The sequence below is a fragment of the Leptopilina boulardi genome, unplaced genomic scaffold, assembly GCF_019393585.1.
Source record: "Leptopilina boulardi isolate dan_hultmark-lab unplaced genomic scaffold, ZJU_Lbou_2.1 LbouV2_51, whole genome shotgun sequence".
Lineage (NCBI taxonomy): Eukaryota > Metazoa > Arthropoda > Insecta > Hymenoptera > Figitidae > Leptopilina > Leptopilina boulardi.
Window position 1 is genome coordinate 112674 of NW_026137996.1, and position 16918 is coordinate 129591.

At 28.2% G+C, this 16918-nt stretch overlaps 3 protein-coding genes and 1 long non-coding RNA gene across 4 annotated transcripts in view; 2 read left to right on the top strand and 2 right to left on the bottom strand.

Moving 5' to 3' along the window:
* LOC127289909 (ras-related protein Rap1) overlaps positions 1 to 5585 on the bottom strand; it is a 28967-nt gene extending 23382 nt beyond the window's left edge. The window contains exon 1 of the mRNA XM_051318173.1: positions 5111 to 5585. The gene's annotated coding sequence lies outside the window, so the exon portion shown is untranslated. The remainder of the gene's footprint in view (positions 1 to 5110) is intronic.
* A 339-nt stretch (positions 5586 to 5924) lies between these two features.
* Positions 5925 to 7675, top strand: LOC127289908 (peroxisome biogenesis factor 10). The gene is made up of 3 exons (XM_051318171.1): positions 5925 to 6711; positions 6788 to 7039; positions 7114 to 7675. The coding sequence occupies exons 1-3, from the start codon at positions 6418 to 6420 to the stop codon at positions 7426 to 7428; spliced, it is 861 nt and encodes a 286-aa protein (XP_051174128.1). The 5' UTR covers positions 5925 to 6417; the 3' UTR covers positions 7429 to 7675.
* LOC127289906 (myotubularin-related protein 14) lies at positions 7661 to 12271 on the bottom strand. The gene is made up of 7 exons (XM_051318168.1): positions 11959 to 12271; positions 10470 to 10844; positions 9700 to 10280; positions 9226 to 9545; positions 8601 to 9147; positions 8195 to 8527; positions 7661 to 8040 (listed from the first exon to the last, which is right to left on the bottom strand). The coding sequence occupies exons 2-7, from the start codon at positions 10590 to 10592 to the stop codon at positions 7875 to 7877; spliced, it is 2070 nt and encodes a 689-aa protein (XP_051174125.1). The 5' UTR covers positions 10593 to 10844; positions 11959 to 12271; the 3' UTR covers positions 7661 to 7874.
* A 1650-nt stretch (positions 12272 to 13921) lies between these two features.
* LOC127289957 (uncharacterized) overlaps positions 13922 to 16918 on the top strand; it is a 155110-nt gene continuing 152113 nt past the window's right edge. Inside the window, exons 1-4 of the long non-coding RNA XR_007844238.1 lie at positions 13922 to 14012; positions 14258 to 14602; positions 14753 to 14847; positions 15109 to 15364. This is a non-coding gene — a long non-coding RNA (uncharacterized LOC127289957). The remainder of the gene's footprint in view (positions 14013 to 14257; positions 14603 to 14752; positions 14848 to 15108; positions 15365 to 16918) is intronic.

Sequence of the window (16918 nt, forward strand, 5' to 3'; positions counted from 1 at the left end):
AAAAATTTGACGACTTTTTGAATGCTATATTAACAAAAAAAGAGTTCCCTTGTATACTTGGAAGTTTTCGTACCAGAAAAATTGAACAATTAAAGGGCTCACATGAGTTAATATAGTTGCGTGACTTTGAGTGAGTCATGGTTCGTGAATCTCATAGAGCATTATGGGGTCCTGGGGACCCTTGGATATGAACTGACGTCTCATTGTCGAACGTTTACCTTCCTCTTTAACTCCCTACCACCGTGAGAAGTCACTCCTTTCTCGAGGTTTTCATATCCTCGAGACAAGTTCAAGAGACTCCTCGTTATCCTTTTCATTTTTCATAATATGCCTTATTTTTTTTTTTTGTACACCGAAAAAAAAACTCCCGATAATTCACGTTAAAATTTATTCAACCTGTACTCTCCCTCGCCAAATAAAATTCAGTAAAATTTTATTATATTGACTGCTGTCGGATATGCTTTTATCGCTTTTATTTTATATTGCAATTTCAGACTCTATTTATGCGCGCAAATTTTCTCCAACAATATACATATATATATAGTTTCACTTTTTCCCTCCGATGTTCGATATGCTGTGGCTATTACTTTGGTAATTATTTTATATTTTCGTTCAATGCCTCCTTTTTCGTGACACTGTTTCACAATATTTCCCTTTTATTTTTTTATTTTTTTTTTTTTTTTGTTTCTAATAAACTAACTGGTGAAACTTGTAAACCAATATTGAAAGCTGAAAGCTCTCTGTTAAATATATGTGAGAAAAATTATTATCAATTTATGGGTGTACAGATAAATTACAAGGACGGTTTTATTTTTAGTTATGTGTTATATATACTCGTCTCTCGTTTAACTTTAATTGCTTCATATTTCTGTAAATTAATACTTGACTTATTTAATATGCGTTCGCCAATGCAGAAATTTTTATCGTCATTCTCAATAATAAAATAAAAATTTATTTTCAAAAGAAAATTAATTTATGAATATCATTTTATAATCTATTGTATTTTATATACATTGTTTTTTTAAATTAAAATTAAAGAAAAATGATTAAACTGGAAATTACTTCAAATTTCAATATTATAAGATTAATATTTTAAATCCCTTATACCAATAAATCTGACATTGACAACAATCGAGTTCCATCTGGAAATATATATATATATATATATATATATATATATATATATATATATATATATATATATATATATATATATATATATATATATATAATATTCTGACAGGAAACATTTTATCTAACTCACAAAGCAGAAACTTGAAATGGGAAAAAAAAAATTAAATTACAAAATCGAATTCAATTTAAATCTTGTTTCGGTTATCAGAATAAAACTTTTGTATATAAATACACCGATTTTGGGAAAAAAGTAAATCAATATTTCGAATATATAATCAAAAGTATAATAAAAAATATTCAATTAAATTACAGAAAAAAAAGAAGAATTTCAATACCATAAAAACACTGAGATTTTTGGGATTGTTAAAATTAACCTAGTTTCTATTCAATGCTGATTAATTTTAAATATATTTGGAGACAAAAGCAATCCTTTAAAAAACTTCATTTTTCGTATAAAGTTTAGCCAAAAAATATTTTTGTCAAATAACTTCTTTTAATAAAAAATTAGAAAATATATTAGCGCATACAAAATATTTAATATAAAATTTGTAAAAAAAAAAAAAAAAAATTTATAATATAAATATTGCATTTTCTCGAACATTTGAGAATTTGAAGCACATGCAAAATGAAGAGTCGATAAGCGACCACGTCATAGGGTTAATCGTTCGGTACTTTATTGCTTTCGCTGTAGAAATTTATTAAGTGAAAGTGACAAATCGAATTGTCACAAGCGAACGAGCAATTACGGTAAATTGAGTAAAATTAACGGGTCTCCCGGAGATAAGCGGAAATGGTGAGTGTAGGAGAGAGAGAGAGAGGAGGAGGAGAAGAAGAAGAAAAAAAAACTAAAATTGCTGAATGAAAAGAGAAAGATTATTACTAGATTGAGATGTACAAAAAAAGGAAGAAAAAAAAAGTTACGCGACAAAAAAGAACGATCATGACTTCCAATGCTTATATATCTTGGGGGTACAAAAATCTATTTCAGAACATCACAACTCCCACTCATATGATTCATGTAAGAAGCACTATATAGATCACCATCATCCCGTATATAAATATATATTAATACTGATACCATATAAGACTTATTTCATATTGCATATTCATGTGTTATTAGGTTTACCCTCATTTCTAATCCTTTAATTACATATATATATATATATATATATATAAAATTTCCAATTTCTACTCAATTTGTCTTTTTTGATACTAATAAAAAATAAAAATTAAAAATATATTTTTTTTTATTACTAACAAAAAAAATCTGACTGTAATTAATTAAATTCCGTAGCTGGAATTACGGGAATTAGTTAAAAAAATAATATTTTTCTAAATACCATAAATTTGAAAAAAAATTTTAAATATAAAAATTTTGTTAAAAATTAATTTCACAAAAATTACTTTTGATGTAAATTTTCCACATTTTTCGAATAATAATGTAATAATAATTCAATTACTTGAAGAAATTAAAAATTTTATTTGTTCAAAGAAAAACAAATTTTCCATTTAATAATTTTTTTTTTTTTAATGTTTTATATATGGAAAGCGAGACAATTCTTTTTTATTTGTTTGTATAGCCTATATAAATTGTTTTGGAATAGAAAAAAAAACTAAACTTTTGTGTGACAATGAGTCTTTTCAGAAATATATATATATATATATATGAGTTACGTTCAGAACACATTGTTTGTAATTGGCGGAAAATCTTCTTCCACAATTGCGGAATGGATCGAGAGAGTAGGTCATTTTTTATCGCGAAGGAAACTGCTCGTGAACAAGAACACTGCGCGTGAACGAAAGATAAAGTCACTTTGACCTAAGTCCTTTGAAACCTTCGACATGGATATAGTATTCCAAATGGGCGAAAATTGTATTTGTAACTTCGTCACTTCCGGAAACACGCAAGTCACACAAAAGAAAGTAAAAAAAAAATAATATTAGCTTGTTCTTTACTATTTGCAATAATTTAATATTTATAAACATTTTCTAAAATGAAATTTAAAAAAAAGTATTATTTCCAAAAATAATTAACTACAGTGTCAATATTATGTTAACAGATGTTCTGTTTATCTTTCTTATCAGTTATCAAGGTTTTATATGAAATATATATTTGAGTCGAGACAAACAACTTCATTCATAAAAAAAAAATTCATATTTTTAAGAAACATTTTATATTTATTTCAAAATGGATTGCAAATTTTAAAAACACTAATTCACCTATTTTTTTTTTAACATGAGAAAGGATCGTTTTTAAAATTGAGGACAGGCTAATTTGAAATTATTGTATGCGTGATGTCATTGCTTTGGTTTAGTAAGTTTTGTCATGTTGCCAAAATCTGAAATCTATAAACGTTTTGCGAAACTTGGTGGAATAATTTACGATTGTGACTTTTCTCTATTTTCTTCTTGGGAGAATTGCGAAAAATATTTTGAATCAGCCAAAAACACACAAACAGTTGGAGGAGGATTTTCTAGTTCCGAAATTTATTCCCATGTTCTAATAATTATTTCCGCTTTAAAACATATATATTCATTTCAAATTTTGTTTTGATAATTAGATTTTTTTTTGATTTTAAAAAATAAACATTTAAATTTTGTTAGCTAATTAGAATTTGAAATTTAAACAATTAAATATTTTCTTATACCTATTCGTATAATTATTTCTACATATTGAAATACTTTTTAAATAATCTTTAATTTCAAAATATTGATAATTTCTTACATAACCTTAAATATTTTCAAATAAACAGGAAATTAAAAATATTTGCAATTATTTGGAAATAATTTATTTTGTAATAAATTAGAAAATAAATTTAATTTATCAATTAATTGAACCTCAAAATCTAATTATCAAAATATTCCAACTGAATAGTTTCAAACACCTGTCAACATTTCTAATCAACACTTTTGAATGACATTACTCGAGTCCTTGAGACATTTACGATCCCCCGGAAGCTGTTGAAATTTATCATTATGAACTCCCGAAGCAAACATAAAATCTTTATTAATACAAGGTGTCTCCGGTCTCTCGAGTGCCTGGGACTTGTTTTTTGTGTCTGGAAAGCAGAAAAAAAAGACCAATAAAGTCCAACTCTATCTAGGACATACGTTCTCCCGAGACATTTTCACATCTAAAACACGTGCATTCTAGTCCACTTTATCACACTCGTCTTGCAAGTCGAGGTGGATGAAAAATTTGGCGACAGTTCTTGACACTGATGAAGGAGTTTGATCGAGCGAGCTCCATCTATGAGGTAGCACGTGCAGTGAAGGCGAAAGCTGAATGAACTCTCGATTCCTTCTATGCATTTCAAGCCATCAAGAAACACTCTTGTGTCTCATTGACCTTGCGCATAATTAATATGATTCAAATTGGAAGACCTAGAGAAGAGAATTGTGAAACATTAACTAAAGGAGATAGAAAATTGACGAGTGAGGAGATAAGAGAGAACCCAGATATGTCGAGAGACCCAAAGGCTATCTATCGGTTTTCCTTTCTTTCCAAGTTATTTCCTGCCCTGATGATTCTCATATATGAGTCATTGACGAAGGAAGGGAAACGAGAAGAAACCTCAAAAAAAAAAAATATATATATATATATCCAATCTCTTTAATAGGGGGAGAGCTTTGTTAGAAAACACAGGGACTTAACGAAAATGTCTTTATGAAATTTTACAATTTAAATAGCAACAAGATCGGCGCCGGTTTCGTAATTAACCAAATTAGGAAACATTAACAAAACTTTATGGAGGCGTCCGCCGGGCCCTGGGGGAGAAAAGGATTTTTTTAGTGGCTTTAAATGTAAGAAACGCGCGGGAGCACCAATTTCCGGTGCGGGGGGGCCATCGGCATTCCAATCATTTATCAAGAGCACCACGCGGGGGTGGCTTTTCTTTTTTCTTTTTATTTCATTTATTTAGAAAATGCATACACAAAATAAACACTATAGATATTGTTTAATATACTCACATACCTTCTATCTATCCCGCAAGCAGAACTCTCGTTTTTCGCTGCAACGTCTCCAAGTCCTTGTTGTAAAATAAAATCTCGCCTTTTTTTTTTGTCTATCCTGTTTTACAGATTCCCCGGCGATTAATCGCTTCCTGCCACGCTGTTCACTTGGTCACTGCACCGTCATGAGTTCATGGAGAGAAAATAAATGTACACTTTTATAAGTCGAATGCACGTATATAATACCGTGAAGCGGCTAGTGTGTCACTCTCAATTCAACACGAATCCGTTGTATTGCGAAAATTCCATCGACGACTGTTATCGGAATCGTGATTTAATATTGACGCGAAAATCGACGATTAGTTTTTGACACTTTTTCTTTCTTGCGAATTAATTGCACTATAATTCCCGTGCGAAAAAGACAACGAGGAGACACTACACAATTCTACCGTTATCTAGGGCGATGCCTCTCTGCCTCGCCGCTTTTGCTTTGGCTGCTAAAGTTTGGCTACTCGCTTCTTGTCGCGGCGCTGCGATTGGCTACAATCTGTTTTACCGACATTGTCCAGAACGCGCACTAAATTTGAATAGAAAATTTATACTTCACAATTTTCTTTAATTATTATTAATGAAATATAACTGTACACATACTTAAATGTCTTTTTTAAAAAAGAATTTACTAGATATTTAATTTATTTTATAGTTTAATAATGTTTTATAAGCTTTCTTTATTAGAAAATGTTTATTTTTAGAAAGATAAAAAAATGAGAAAAAATTCTTATTATCACAGTGGTAGAACTGATTTTAAGCGAAGTATTCAAAATGTCTGACTTTGTTTCTATATTATTGGAAAATTTTACAAGTCTAATTGCTACTTACATGAATATTTTTGTTTTATAAATGAATTCCAAGTTCTGGTAATTAACTATTACTTTTAATAAGAATTTTTAAATATTTTTGAATGATTTGTTTTGTCGGTAAGAATTTTATAATGTTGGCTACTGTGTCGTTAATTATAGAACCAAATGTTTATAATTTCTCTATATTTCTTGTAGTTTTATATCATTCCTTCAATAATAAATGTTGTCGTTTAGTATTCATGAATCTGCATTTAATGTGAAAATTGTGATAAATAAAAATGTGATTTATACGCATTGTGAGACGTGTTGATTGACAAAAGTCCGATTTAGGAAAATTTATAGGTTATGTTTACTTTTGGAATCTGAAAAGTAAAAAAAAGGCGCCAGATTTTGAATTTTTTTTTAATTTCTTAATTAAATGAATTAATTCAGTGTGACTGTTCAAAATTTTATAATCATTTTGAAAAAAATGAGTCAAAAAAAGAATTTGGTTCTTAAGAAACTAAATAGTGCAAATCAGGCAGAAATTTTGCGTTCTTCTCAAAGAGACAATGATTTTGTGTGGACATTGAGTGAAAAATTGTCAAATGTTTTGGCTAAATTCAAAAAATACAGATCTTTATTACAATTTATGCAATCAGATGTTCCAGCAAGATTTATTTATTTTGTTCTTACATCGGGAATGGGGAATCAGACACTAGGTGAAGAATATACTGGAATTGTTCAAGTTGATTTGGATGCTTGTAAAGTTCCACCTTTGAGTGTAAGTTTTAATCATTAATTACTTCTTTATTTTATGGTTTTTAAATTAAATTAAAATTTTTCTTGTTTTTTTTTAGGCACGAGTATTGGCAGCAATTTTAGAATGTTTCGGAGAGCAGGCATTTCTAAAACTTCTTGAAAGATTACAAAAATCTATAAATAATCCCCACAATGAATTGACTCCTGCAGCTGTGAAATTTTTAAATATTTTTCTTACAAAACTGAGGGCCATTGTGCCATTATTAATTCTCGCTCATCGTGGATTATTTTATTTGTTTGGTAGATATTATAGTATTGGAAAAAGATTAATAGGAGTTGATTATGCCAAGGTAATAATTGAAGAATTCATAAAAAAAATTAATTAAAGAATAATTAATATTGAAAAAAAAAATGTTTCTTGCAGGTTTATGGTCGTCGACCTACCAATGGAATAAGTTGGGGTTTAAAATTATTAGGAATTGCAACAATTGTTCAATTTATGTTGCGATTATTTCAAAAGGACAATCGACTGGAGGATGATACGGAAATGAAAAATGTCGCACTCAGCACAAGTGTTCGTTGTCAATTGTGTTTAGAGAAAATTTCAAATACCACAACACCTTGTGGACATTTATTTTGTTGGTTCTGTCTCGCTGAATGGTTACGCACGAAACCTCGATGTCCTCTCTGCAGAGAACATGTTTCACCTTCCAGAATCGTTTTTCTGATGAATTTATAATAATTACAAATTTTAAGAAATTTTTCCTTTTTTCTAAACAAGGAAATTTTACAAATTGTACATTTATTTTATAATTTTAGTTTTGTAAATTATATTGTTTTAAAGAAGAGATAAATTTTTTTTCTACGTTTTGTTAACATAATGTAAAGATATTTTTTTCAGTAAGAAATTTTCTTTTTAGTCATAAGACTTTGTAAAACACGTAAAAATGAATTTTGAAAAAAATAAACTATTTATATTATAAAAATATCAAGTTTATTATGTCTTGTACATTGACATTGCAACTTAATTGCAATGGCATATATCTCATCCAAATAAACCATAATATACAATTATTTAATAATTCACGTATTGGCTTATAAAATTTTCAATGTTGAATGAAAGAATTAACAATTAACAAATTCAAGAATCTGTGGGGAAGCCGATAATGCGACATTTTTTGATGGTCACAATGATGTGCGTTGAACAGAAATAAAACCAACTTTTTCAGCGAAATTCCCAAGAATTTGTCCTATTCCACTACTTTCTGGAAATTCCTTCATTTTAAAACCAACTGTATTGTAAGCGCCATAAAATATATTTCGTAAACATTGTAACCTCTCCCTCCTTGTCCTGCAAGACAGAAAAATTTTGTCAAAATTATTTTAAAAATTCTACTTTTTTAAAATAAATTTTTAAATTAAAAAAGAAAAAAATTTTAATGAAAAGCAAAATTGATCTAGAAGCTGCTAAAGCTTTTTTCAAATAAAACAAAACATTTACTTACTTTAAATATGTGTAAGTTTCATCGTCAACAATTGTAGTACTAGATTCTTGTGATGCGTGTCCGGTGCAAGTTTCACAAAGTGGTTTGCAAGCTAAACTCGACGCGAGACCATCCGAGAGCAAAGCATTTGATGTTGTGGAGCCACGCAAACTACCAGTTCCGGAAATCATTTGCCAAGATCCCCCTGATGAAGAGGATTCATTCCTCTGCCGAAGATGTCCAGGAACTGGAACTGCCACTGGTGATGTTCGATTTGTTGGCAATGGCGATCGAGATCCATTTCCACTGCTCTCTTTACTTGGCGACGAGTAAAATGTCCATGGTACAAAATTTCTAAAATACAAGAAATTCATTAAATTGATGAATTAAATAAATAAAAATTAGATTCTATAAATTTTCAATTTACCCATTACTATGAATGTCATCCTGACTCTCCTGTGAATTACAGTGAAAAACTGAAGGCGGATTATTATCCTGACTATCGCGACTATGTTGACTTACGGAACTACACCAACTATTTAGGCTGAGATTTGAGCTAACAGTACTGAGAGCAACAACTGATTCGCCATCAAACATTACATTGTCCAATTGTGAATCACTGTCGTTACGCAAAACAGAATGACGATTCTTAATATTTGGCGTAAATGTACTAAAGTCTTCATCACGAAGTTGTGAATCACTTTCGTGATGATTTAATACAGAATTTCGACTACGATGCTCCCTCGAATGTACACTAAATTCCTCGTCGTGAATGTGTTTCAAAAAAAAGAAACAAAAGAAAAATATTTCCTCTCCCTTGCTCATACGATCCTTTAAATCATGACCAAAGAGCATCCAGTCATAGGCAATTGTAAAATAGAGAATTTGGAATGCACTTAACGATGTGTGAATTACTCCATCTGCCCAAAGACTCAATCTCAATAGTGAGACAAACAATGGGGTGCGATCCCAACCTTTAAAAAAAAATAATTGTAATTTTTTAAATTCTGAAAATTTTTCTTCATAATGCAAAATTTGAAAAGAAAAATTACCTGAAATGCAGTGAATCAAAATTCCAGAATCACTTTCATTGACATATCGCAGAATAAGTTTCAAATAATTTTGCGTAAGCTTAAGTAGATCCCAATCTCGATATTCTTCCCAATTAACTTCTATTTGCGATGATATTTGGTCTTCAGGAACTCCAATATGGGCATCGACATGAGCCTGTGTCCAATCAAAAACAAGATGATTCGCTGCATAATTATGTTCTCGAAATTCTTTGAAGAATTCACATCCCGGATATGGCAGTGAAACAATATTAAAATCTGAATATCTCCCAACACTGTCGACCTTCTCCGAGGAAGTTACACTGGAAAACAAAAGTGTCATTTTATTTATTTATAGAATATAAATAAAATAAAAATCTATTAATTATAAATTAAATAAAAATCATTTATAGAACAAAAAACGTTTTTTCCTTTTTTGTACATTTTAATTAAACGTTATAACCAATTAAAACTCACTTCATAAGAAACTTGACCTTCTTGTTTTCGACCATAAAATCAATTATATGACCAACTTTAAGTGTTTTCAGGAGTTTTATATCTTTTTTCCTTACTTTATCAAATTGATTTTTAACCGCGGGACAATCATTGTCAAATGATTCACGACTACATCCATCGTCAGTGTTGTCTTTATAACTTTCATCTACAACTGTTCCCGTTTCACTACAAGCAAACAAATAATCGAGTCCTGATCTTCCATAAATTTCCGGTCCTCCCGATAAGGTAGACGATCGACAAATGTATTTTCCATTATAAAGTATAACGGGCAATGGAAACCTTGATCGACATCGTGCAAATCTTGCGCTTTTTATCAATTCCTTTAACCTAATTGGATCGCACATACTTTCATAAATTGTATCCGTAGTGCGTGGCAGTGACGATGGAATATCACATTTGTTCGGAAATTTACTTTTCTCATATTCTAGGATCATTAAATGACTCGGATAATGAGCACTCAAATCACCTTCATTATTATTTATTACTGAATGTTGATAATCCATGTCAGCAAGCAATACACATCTTTGCATTATGGATTGGCTCTGAAATTATTATAAATTTTTTGATTTAATTAAATAATAATAAAATATGATTTATTCAACAAAAAAAAAAAAGATTTTTAACATCCAAAAATTGTTTTTCTTGGAATTAAAAATAGTTTGAAATAAAAAGAAAGAAATATTTGGAAATTTTAAGTATTATTTAATAAATACAAAGAATTGAATAATTACCGTATTGTCGGCATCACGGGCTCGATAGGTATTTTTCGAAAAATAAATCAACAATTTTTGTAAATCCTGCATACTGACATCTGTCATGACTGTTTCGGGTTTGTAAACGTGATTTCCCTCCATCGTTAAAAAAAAAGTAAATACTATCTGAAGTATCTAATACTCAATTAGATAATTCAACCTGAATACTTTGCAATCTCTTGAATGGAATAAAATGGCACAGGCGTTAATTTCAACGTATACCTTTTTTTTTCTTATAAATCACAGCTCATCCATTTTTACACTTTTGCAAATACACTTAGTCTTTGAAAATACACAGCGTAATTCTTTGCATTGATATAATAGAAGAGAGTGATTCCAAAAATGTGGTTTAAACTGTGAAAATAAAAAATTATATTACAATTATATTTAAGATATAAGAAATTGAGAATTTCTTCCCCCAAATAGAGTTAAAATGAAAACTATTAAAAATAAATATGTTCCGCTAAATTCGTTTACTGATCATTGAAATCAATGGAGGAGTATCGTGAAAAAACGTAAATTCCAAAAAATGATAAAAGAATATTGGAAAGTACGAAAGAATAAAAGTGGACAAAGTTAAAGGACATTGTCTGATCGAAAACGGAAATTAAATACTTTTTTTGCAATGAAAAAATATGTTTACTAGAATGGGTTTTCTATTTCATTGTTTACAAACAATATCTATGCGTCAAGTTTAGGTCAAAGTTGTTTGTTCAGAATATTACAATAGACTTTGCACATTGCTGAAATAAACGATTTTATATATAAATTTGCTAATCCTTTTTTTTTCTATAAACATGCGACTTAAATATTAATTTAAGTCTGTTTTTTTACACAAAAAAAGAGAACTTCATATTGAGAGCCATTGCATAATTGTGATTAAAAAGAATAATCATTTTTCAAGCAAGGTCGGTGAAGCATTAAATTGTAAACCATGTGAAATCTAAAAATAAATCAGACGTCTGTGAGGTACGTGATTTTAAATTTGTTGACCCTACCCTCAACGTCTGGATTAAGCCCACGTTAAGCCCCACCCCGCAGATTATTTTTTTTTTTTGGCGACGTGCTTGCACATGGCGTTGTTGGTTATAATTATAAATTGAAACTTAAAAATTGCAAATAAACCTAGTTACTGTACTTTTATGACATAAATGTATACAAAAATATGCAAAATTCCTACGGGCTCTTTAAAATTTTCCGAAAGGAATTGCGTATTTTGCATTGGCATGTGACAGCAAACATAACCTTATAAAATTTGCAAAACGCTTGACAAGTATTTGGCGAAATGCAGAAAGACTATTGTAAAGGAAATTGAAGGTTATAAAAAAAGTAGACATCATTTGACATTAAAAAAAATAATTAATTGTATGTCTTTTATCTCAGATAATAGAAAAAGGTGAATTTGAGGTTGGAAACGTCACATGTTTTTTGGAGTAAATTTTTTTGTTGAACAATATGGATAACATACCTGTCCTGAGCACTTTGACATTCTTCTATGTTATTATTCTCCTTTTTTCTATGTTTTTCTGACCGGTCCGTCAAAATTTCTCTAAAAATTTCTTCAAATACGTCACCAAAAGTCAGTTGTCACTCGTCATTTGCCATCATGTTTTGCTTGACGGCTATAAATACTACGTCACACGTACAAATTCATACAAACGCTGAATTTATTAGTACATAAAATTTGTATCCTGTGAATGTGAGAGAGAATTCGATTCAAAAGTTGTAGGTTGTAAACACACATAATGACAGACCACTTACACACACATTTAACTTTATGTGAAAAGGTTATACTCAGAGTTGGGCAGCTATAATATACTTGGTAAGTTTTCGGTAATTATCGTAAGCGCCAGAAATTTTTCCTAACTTCCCAACCCTGCTTCATGCTATTTCATGTATTTTACAGAAAAAATTATTTATTTAAGCATAAGCAAACATTATTATTATATAGAATGTAATTTTGTTATTTAAATACTTTTACGATTCTCATTCTTGTGGTTAAATATAATATATAAGTATATATATTTAGAAATACAAATGAATTCTTTTCTGTTGTTTCAAATTTAAATACAGGAAGTGAATGAGCTGAGTGGAGTAAATTTGTCCACCAATCAGAGTCCTACGTTTGACTCCTAGCCATTGATTTCGTCAACCAATCACGATCTTGGAAATCGTCGATGTTTCTACATGTTCAATAGCCGTTGAATTGATGGCGTCTCTTTTTCTCCTCCTGATTTTTCGATCGAAAAAGGTAATTATTTCCTATTTTTTATAAAACTTTTGTGTCTCAACAGTAATTAAAGATGAATAAAGTTATATTTTATAAAAGTAATGTAAAATAATGTGTTGGATATTGCTTAAATATGAAATATGTCATTTGCCGTGGGCAAATGACCATATAAGGCATTTCAACATTATTTTGCGAGAATTATTTTTGATATTATTGAGTTCTCGCTTAATATTTCTCAGCTTTTGATATAAATACAGTGATGGCCAATAATATGCATAAAATTTTCCCAATCAAAAAAGTACAAAATTGCATTTGTCAATTTTTCCAAGATGGCGTCGGGAGAATTTTTGCAACATTTTGTTGGCTGCTCATTGCACTTTTCATTAGCAGTGTGTTGAAACTTTTTGTTAAAATCTTTCGACAAATAGTTTCAGTTCATGTAATTAGTGTTGATTTGTTTGTTTTTACAGATTCATGGGCGATCGGAACAGATTCTGAAAGCATATGCCATTCTTTTAATACTCGGTCTTTTTGAAAAGTTGTCTTTCGAATTGAAAATTTGATTTACAACTCAGAGAAGGGATCTCCGAGGTTTAATTGAATGAAATGCTGTGAATGAACCTCAATATTGGAAGGAACACGTCATTATGGTAAATTTTTTGATAATTATAAAAATAATATATATTGCTAAAAATTTGATCGTACATTTAATCAATATAACCTTAAATATTATTGCATATTTTCTAATCATTTTCTTAGCCAAATTAATTATGTAAATAATTAGCGATAATTACTAAAGTAGTATATATATATTGCTAAACATTTGATCGTATTTAACGAATATAACCTTAATTATTATTGCATATTTGTTAATCATTTTCTTAGCGAAATTAATGATGAATATAATTAGTGATAGTTAATAAAATAATTAGTTATATTATTGCTAAACATTTGTTCGTACACACTTAGTACATACAATAAACATAACCTGATTTATTACGGCATATTTGATAATCATTTAGCGAAATGAATTATGAATATAATTAGCGATAATTAATAAAATAATATAAATTGCTAATCGTATATGCAACAAATAAACCTAACCTCAATTATTAGATTATATTTGTTCATTATTTTCTTATCGAAATGAAAATAAAAAATATTTTTTTTTTTATTATGTTTTTATTAATATTTTGTTTCAGTTCCTCTCTTTGGTGGTCACTTTTTAAATATTTCATTAACAATAGATGAAATTTAAAGAAATTGTCGATAATTGGGAATTAAGAGTTATGGTAAGATTTAATAATGAATTCTTTTTATTTTGAAACTTGAATTACAAAAGCAATGTTCTACCCGAAAATCTACTTTATTTACATGTATTTTTATATTTTTGGGTAATTAATTAAAGTCATTAATTAAACATTAATATCACAAATTAAAAATTTATAATAAACTAATTATTTTAATTGATATCGTAATTTTGTTAGATATTTTTCTTTACAATTTTTGCAGTTGTTAATAAAATTTTCTTTTTCAGATCCCTTGGTAATCATAACCGATCCCTTATAGCATATACCATTCTTTTAATACTCGGTCTTTTTGAAAGGTTGTCTTTCGAATTAAAAATTCGATTTACAATCCAGAGAAGGGATCTCCGAAGGTTTATTGAATGAATTGCTAAGAAACGATCTCATCTTTGAAAAATTGAGATAGGAAATAGCCAATCCTGAAAGTATATGCCATTTTTTTAACACTCGGTCTTTTTGAAAGGTTGTCCTTTGAATTGAAAATTCAATTTACAACCCAGAGAAGGGATCTCCGAAGGTTAATTGAATGAAATGCTGAGAAAGGATCTTAATTTGGGAAGGAACACGTTATTATGGTAAAATTTTTGATAATTATTATAATAATATATATTGATAATCATTTTGTTAACGGAATTAAAATATAATTTATTTCTATTGTCATGATTTTACAAATATTTTGTTTTAAAACTATTATACATTTTATATTAAATAATAATTTCTTTCAGTTCCTCTCTTTGGTGACCACTTTTTGCTGTAAATATTTCGTTAACAAAAGACGAAATTTAAAGAGATTGTCAATATTTGAGAATTAAGAGTTAAGGTAAGATATAATAATAAATAAATTCTTTTTATTTTCCAACTTTTTAATTCAGATTGAATTAATTATTCAAAAAAATAATTAATTATTATTCAATATTTGTATTTTTATATACTCAAGTTAATTTAAAAAAAGAAAATGAAAAAATAATATTAATTGAATAATAAAAAATTAGGTTTATTGTTTGCAAAATAATTAATTATAAATTCATAGCTTTTAATGTTTTTTCTCTGTTATATTTAAAATAATTTTCTTTTTTTTCAGCCATGCCAAAGACAGATAAATTATGTCAATCAATTATTCAATGAGAACGAATGAAAAATAAACAAATTTTAATATTAAAAGTACACCTTGTTGATAAAGTACTTAGTCATAGTTTTAATAAATTTAAATAGTATAAATAGAGAAGTTTGTAAAGTTTTGAGTCAGTGCGCGCTTTAAAACCGTTTTTTTGTGCATATTAGAATCAGTGCAATTGTGGAAGGAATCCAGTAGCAATCATCGCTGGATTTCATTCAAGGTAAATTTTTTTTGAAATTCTGAAAACCTATTTTATTATTTAATATCTATATTTTTGAGTCAATAATTTTTACATAGTTGACTTTAATATTGTTCATTTATTTATTAAGTTAAATGAAATATTTGAAATTGGGAATTTCTTAACAAAATTTAAATCTTATCTAATAAATAAATATTTTTTTTTAAATTAAAAAGTTTGTCTATAGTTAACTATTTATTTGTTTAATTTTTTTATTGAATTAATTGAATAAAAAAAGATTTTATATTCTTTTTACACATATTATGTTTTTGAATTAAGCTTTTTCGTAATTTAAATAATTAAATATTATTTTTACAGTTTTATTAACAATTTCGATAATTATTATTTAATATATATATATATATATATTTATTTTAGAGAAAAATAAAAAAGAAATTAATATTTTTAAATATTTGTATTAATCAATTCGCAACGCAAGTGCAAATAATTTCTGTTACCATAAACAATATGATTTTTTGATAGTAGGTAAATTATTAGTCGTTGATATTTTTCATCAGTTTGGTGAATAAATTTTTTTTTACAACCAAAGTTTGTCGACGATGGGTAAAATCTTAGAGGGTAAAAGCTTTTTGCAACTAAAAATTCCACTGGTAGATGTCACCATTTGGTTTCAGATATATTATTTTTTTTAAAAAATAATTTAATAATAATTAATATAGAAAATAAATAATGTATCGTAAACATTATGAAATTTCGAGTAAACAAATAAATATTAACTATAAACAAATTTCAACATTTAAAAAATATATTTTATGAATCATTTAATATATATTTTTAATAAAGTGAATACTAATTATAATATAATAATATATTAAAAGTATACGATTAATTATGTTATATTTTTTATATAATCTTATATTATAATTAATATATTTATAGTCAAATATACTTTTTTTAATTGCAATCACTGCATATTAAACACGTGCTTTTTCTTTTAAATATTTAATTATATATAATGTATAAAAAAAATTTCCATTATAAATGAAATGTTAACCTTGAATTTATAAGGTATAATTTTCCAATTCAATGCATTTTGAAATTTCTGTCAAAATTTAAAGATTAGAATAAGTAGCTTGAGGGTGAATTGTTTGTTTTAACATTTCTGCAAGTGACAGTCGTTTAACTATACAAAGTCTGGGGTAATAAGTTTATATCTCACATATTACGTCTTAGGTCATGTCTTCGTACTGACAACATGTTTCTGTTTTCCTCTATATCAACTATATATGCTTTAGTCTCTTCTTCTATGGAAGCAAACAAACACGAGGACTTGAAACTTGCGATGGAAGAGGAGGTGGTCAGGGCTATCTAATAACTACCCGTATTTGGTCGAAACTTTCTTGATAGTTGCATGGCATTTACCAGATAGTAACTTTGTCAAAGATCCAAGATATGAAGACAGAGAGGGAGAGAGATAGAGAGAGGTGATTTCATTCAAGTGACATCGAGAGACAATGTGCCGCATCGTTCATTTTGTCTTGATTCACTTGCACAATTCTGTGAGAAAGACATTCC

Excerpts from the sequence above, each read along its gene's own strand:
- LOC127289908 (XM_051318171.1), top strand. The coding sequence starts at position 6,418 with ATGAGTCAAAAAAAGAATTTGGTTCTTAAGAAACTAAATAGTGCAAAT. Across the intron at positions 6,712-6,787 it reads GTAAAGTTCCACCTTTGAGT|GCACGAGTATTGGCAGCAAT; the intron begins GTAAGTTTTAAT and ends GTTTTTTTTTAG. Across the intron at positions 7,040-7,113 it reads TAGGAGTTGATTATGCCAAG|GTTTATGGTCGTCGACCTAC; the intron begins GTAATAATTGAA and ends TGTTTCTTGCAG.
- LOC127289906 (XM_051318168.1), bottom strand. The coding sequence starts at position 10,592 with ATGGAGGGAAATCACGTTTACAAACCCGAAACAGTCATGACAGATGTC. Across the intron at positions 9,148-9,225 it reads TTTGATTCACTGCATTTCAG|GTTGGGATCGCACCCCATTG; the intron begins GTAATTTTTCTT and ends TTTTTTTTAAAG. Across the intron at positions 8,528-8,600 it reads GATGACATTCATAGTAATGG|AAATTTTGTACCATGGACAT; the intron begins GTAAATTGAAAA and ends CTTGTATTTTAG.